This window comes from Penaeus chinensis, chromosome 28, assembly GCF_019202785.1.
Source record: "Penaeus chinensis breed Huanghai No. 1 chromosome 28, ASM1920278v2, whole genome shotgun sequence".
Taxonomy (NCBI): Eukaryota; Metazoa; Arthropoda; class Malacostraca; order Decapoda; family Penaeidae; genus Penaeus; species Penaeus chinensis.
In genome coordinates this window covers 19,429,317-19,434,316 of record NC_061846.1, presented here as the reverse complement: position 1 = coordinate 19,434,316, position 5,000 = coordinate 19,429,317, and the positions used below count along the sequence as shown (strand labels likewise).

The following is a 5,000-nucleotide window of genomic DNA, read 5'->3' as shown; positions in this document are numbered from 1 at the left end:
TCCTGCGCTTGGGTCACCCCGGGGTCGTGAGCCAAGTGGAGGTCGACACCCACCACTTCAAGGGCAACTTCCCCGACTCCTGCAGGATCGATGGGTGCCTGCTTCAGGAGGGCGCGGACTCTGCCGTCTCCTTGGCTGCTGACGAAGGGCTTTGGAAGACTTTTTTGCCACCGCAGAAGGTTAGTCAGCGGGGAAATGTACACGAGTTTTAGCGTGATGTGTAATTTGTTATCTGAGGGATCGTGTGTGTAAGATTTGACATGTTGCAAGGGTTGCAGTCTTGAAGTAGGTTGATGACAAATTTGCAGGTCGTTTCTAATAAAACAGTTAATTTCTCAAAATATAACTATCACCAGAATGATATACATTACTGAATAAAATATAAATTACCATACTCTCAGAACTTAAATCTATCAGGAATACACAGAGAAACGCAAATCCATATACTTCTAGATCAATTTAAACAGAAAACCATTTACTTCCAGATGAATTAATCATAAACCTATACATTTTCAGCTCAGAGCTCACGCCCGCCATTTCTACACCTCGGAAGTGGAAAATGTCGGCCCCATTTCCCACGTGCGAGTCGTCATGGCGCCGGACGGAGGCATAAGCCGCTTGAGGTTAATTGGAACATTATTTTCACTGGCGGCTAGACTCTGAAAAATGGTGATCGTTTGGAATATGTTTGTATACACGATGGAAAGAATTTAGTGGTGATATATATTGTTTTTTATGATTATTGTTATGCTTTAAAATTCAATCCGATGACTTGTTTTTTTAAGAAATCGGAACATTATTTTCACCGGTGGCCAAGTTCTGAAAAATATGGTGATATAACAGCAATTCTTGGTTGTACTTAAGAGGAAAAGAATTTTGTGCTGCTATATATTGTTTTTCTAATTGATATACTCTAAAATTCATTCCGGTGGACTCGTTTTTGAGGAATCGGAACTTTTCACCGGCGACCGAGCTCTGAAAAACTGGTGATTTATTCTTGGTTTGCATTCAAAATTAAACGAATTTAGTGCTGATATATATATATACAATTTTTTTTTCAATTGTTATTCTCTAAAATTCAATTTGATAGATTTAACTTTTCACCGGCGTCCGAACCCTTGCTTGGTGATTCGACTAGAATTCATAATTTGCATTCAGGTTGGAAAAAGTTCAGTGCTTTTACTATAATTTGTTTAGTTTTGTTTTCAACCAAGACCAAAAGATAAAACATTTAACTTGAGTGCAAGTTGGGTATATTCATCGGGGGTGGGGCGGGGATTACAGGGAATTAGAGGCATTATTTAGTTATATGATATATGTATATGAGTTAGGGGCAATATATACTCGGTACTATACTCAAAGTATAAAGCAAAAGTGTAATTACAAAAATAAAATATATCACTGATGCGAAGCACTTTTTTTTTATTTATACACATCAGCTTCTTTGAAGAATTGGAAATTCTTGTTCTGGAAATTTTAGTTTGCATCTAAAAAAAACAAAAAGAATCTTGTACTTTATTATGAAAAATAAGGGAAAAGTTGGTATTTCCAGCGTCCAAAAAGCAAAATGATTAGCCGAATAGAAAGATTAAGACGTTATTATTAAAGTGATTTAAATGATGTTGATCGAATGGTTACACACACACACACACACACACACACACACACACACACACACACACACACACAAACACATATATACACACACACACATACACATATATACACACACATATATAAGCACTTCACTGTCTCTGGGCCAGAACCCGACATCATGAAACATGGCGCCAAGACCGCATCGGTGATAGAACAGAAAGATACATATGTATATACAGGGTCCTTCCCCTGTGTAAATATGAAATTCAAGGACATTCCCAGGCCTAAAAATTATTTTAGACTGAATATGACAGCCAGTTTTTAAGAGGTGTACAATATAAGGTGAAATGGATGACACCAGCTTTAAGTAGATTTCTCATAATAATTTTTATTAACTTTATTCTTATTTCCAAGCATTAATCTGCAGTAGCCTTTCATCAGTACTTGTATTCAAGCACTAAACTACTGAAATAGATGGTACAACTAGAGCAACAGTAAATATAATGGTCCTCCAGTACCTATAGTGTAACATGAAGCAATAATTTTTTTTTGCATTTTGTGTCATGACACAGACGCTTTTCATGAAAAAGGCATTGAAGAAAATAATGTCACCCAATGTAAATTTCCATGAATTTTCCAGTATTTCTTTTTAAAAATTCAGTTTTTCAAGGTTTTCAGCTCTGGAAAATGAAAATGCTGGAATTCCAGGTTCTTTAGGAAGTCAGGTGGCAGAAGGACCATGCATATATACACACATATATATACATATATATATATATATATATATATATATATACACACACACATATACATATATATATATATATATATATATATATATATATATATATATATATATCTATATATATATAATTCATATATATATATATATATATATATATATATAATTCATATATATATATATATATATATAATTCATATATATATTATATAATGTATACACACACACACACCTACACATATGTATATATATATGTATAGAGAGAGAGAGGCAGACAGACAGATATATATATATATATAAATATATATATATATATATATATATATATATATATATATATATATATATAATGTATATATATCATATAATATATATATATATATATATATATATATATATATATATATATATATATCTGTCTGTCTGCCTCTCTCTCTCTCTACATATATATGAATATACACATATACATAAAAATATACACACACATTATTTTTGGGGGAAAAAGTAGGTTAATCATCCTGAATGGTGTGAATTATCTCATTTTATTTTCAAATATCTTTTCTACAAACGACTTTACATTTTTACTGGATTTTCTGCATAAAGAATATATGTATAATAATTAGAGAGAGTGATTTCCAAAGTAAATTACATATGTACAATTGTTAATGGAAGAAAAAAAGTAAATGTACAAGTTAAAAGGGAGGAAGACAATGAGAGACGAAAAAAGCTAAAGCTCTCGCAAATTGCAGGGTAACTCTTGTGCCATTCTATTATTAGTATACATTTGAATGAAGTTATAATTGCTAAGACACACATTAGATATTCATGGAATGAACCAGCTGGAAAAAGACAATAATTGTGTTTCTAATTACAGAAAAGATTAATCTGAAGAGAAATGATCTATGTTGGATTGAAATATATGTGTTATTGTAAAATCAGTGATGATACAATCAAGGAATCAGAGGAGTGTCACTTATGATATTCACAAACCTGACAATTATACAAAACTGGAATATAAAAATATACTGTTTCTCATGTATCAACTATGTTGATCAGTACATAACAAACACATTTTCAATTTCATTTCTATTGCTTTACTTATAAACACTCACGGTTATGATTTACATTCTCATAAAACATGACAGTCTGTGGAAAAGCACAAGAAATTCATGAACGTTACTTTTAGTGTTACTAAGTGATCTCTTTGTTTTTGGGTAGGAAAACATCCTATGTGGATACGAGAGAAGTTAAGAAATCTTGACGACAAATGAAAAAAATTACTTTCAGACTTGCCATGTCATCGTTTCTCTAAGATAGGAAATCATCCTATGTGGATGTGTGTAGTATTACAACTTGTTTTCAACCTAGTCATTTCTCCTTATTGCGCTGCTTATTTCAACAAAGAACTTGAACATCTTACACCTTCGGTCCTTAGAGATTTCTGCTTTCATGCCTAAAAAAAGAAAAAGAGGGAAAAAAAATAAATTATAATTTTCCATTATCCCCTTCTTCCTTCCTTCCCTCTTTTTTACTCACATGCTCTCTTTCACTCTTTCCGACCCTCCCTCCCTCTGACTTGCTCTCACTCTTTCATAATATGCTCTTTTTCTCTCTCACTCTCCTATGCTCTCTCTTATTCTTTCACTCTCAGTTTTTTTCTCATGCTCGTTTTTATTCTCTCATGGAATATATCTATCTTATACACATTTTTTCATTCTCCCTCTCCCTCATTCTCTCATGATCTTTCCTGCTCTAATGTTCTCTTCCATTTTCTCATGCTCTCTCTCCTTTAACATTCTCACTCTCTCCTGCTCTCTTATTCTCTTATGTTCATTCACATTTTCTAATGCTTTCCCTCATCTTCTCATGCTCTCTCTCTTGTTCTCTTGAGCTCTCTCTCATTCTCATAAATTATCACTAATCAGAAAGAAGAAGATGAAAAATTACCTGTAGTAATAGTAGCACTTCCTTTATTTATCAGTGTCACACGTATTCCTTCCATTGTTTCTGTATTCACCATCTTCAGTGTTCCGCGTCCGCTAATGACCTTAATAAACTGGAAATCAATATGAATTTTTTAAAAGTTGTTAAGGCAACTTGAATATAGAAACTGAAATCTTTGAAATCACAAATACCAACATGAAAAAGAACAAATGCCATTTTTTTTCCCCCAAAACTACACCTATTAAATAAAAGTTAAATAAGAATGAGGAGCTCCAGAAGGAAGAGGAAGGGCAAAAAGACTAATGACGAGTACAAAATGAAGATAAAAAATGAGAACAAAATTTGGAACAGAAGGGACAAAAGAGTTGGAAAAAAAAGAGAGGCAGAGGAGATAAGAAAAAAAGGAAAAGAAAGGAAGAGAAGAAAGACAAATAGATCCCAAAGTATGAAACAGAAATAAAAGGGAGAACGGCAAATGAAAAGACACTCCATCCCCTACCATGTCCTTCTTCGCCTGCCACAGGAGATTGCCGCTCTCCAAGAAAACGAAGCCAACAAACACCCCGCGCTTGGGGTCCTCGTAGCTCTTAGCCAAGAAGCAGTTGCAGTCATTCATCCCGTAGTGCAGGAAATAAAGGTCCTTGAATTTCTTCACCTGCAAGCTCTTCTCCGGAGATCCTTCATGGGACGTCTCTTCTCTTATTCTTTCTCCTTCTTT

General features: G+C 33.6%; 2 protein-coding genes across 3 annotated transcripts in view; one reads left to right on the top strand and one right to left on the bottom strand.

The window, feature by feature from the left end:
- The window catches only part of LOC125040020 (allantoicase-like), a 9,830-nt gene extending 8,419 nt beyond the window's left edge, over window positions 1-1,411 (top strand). Inside the window, exons 8-9 of the mRNA XM_047634437.1 lie at window positions 1-179; window positions 517-1,411. The exon at window positions 1-179 is cut by the window's left edge and continues 45 nt beyond it. Of these exons, the coding sequence (XP_047490393.1) occupies window positions 1-179; window positions 517-663 (326 nt within the window). The 3' untranslated portion in view covers window positions 664-1,411. The remainder of the gene's footprint in view (window positions 180-516) is intronic.
- A 1,455-nt stretch (window positions 1,412-2,866) lies between these two features.
- LOC125040068 (triadin-like) overlaps window positions 2,867-5,000 on the bottom strand; it is an 8,062-nt gene continuing 5,928 nt past the window's right edge. For both annotated transcript variants that reach the window (XM_047634521.1, XM_047634522.1), the window contains exons 6-8: window positions 4,782-5,000; window positions 4,286-4,394; window positions 2,867-3,791 (exon numbers count right to left, since the gene is read on the bottom strand). The exon at window positions 4,782-5,000 is cut by the window's right edge and continues 131 nt beyond it. In XM_047634521.1, the coding sequence (XP_047490477.1) occupies window positions 3,703-3,791; window positions 4,286-4,394; window positions 4,782-5,000 (417 nt within the window). In that variant the 3' untranslated portion in view covers window positions 2,867-3,702. The remainder of the gene's footprint in view (window positions 3,792-4,285; window positions 4,395-4,781) is intronic.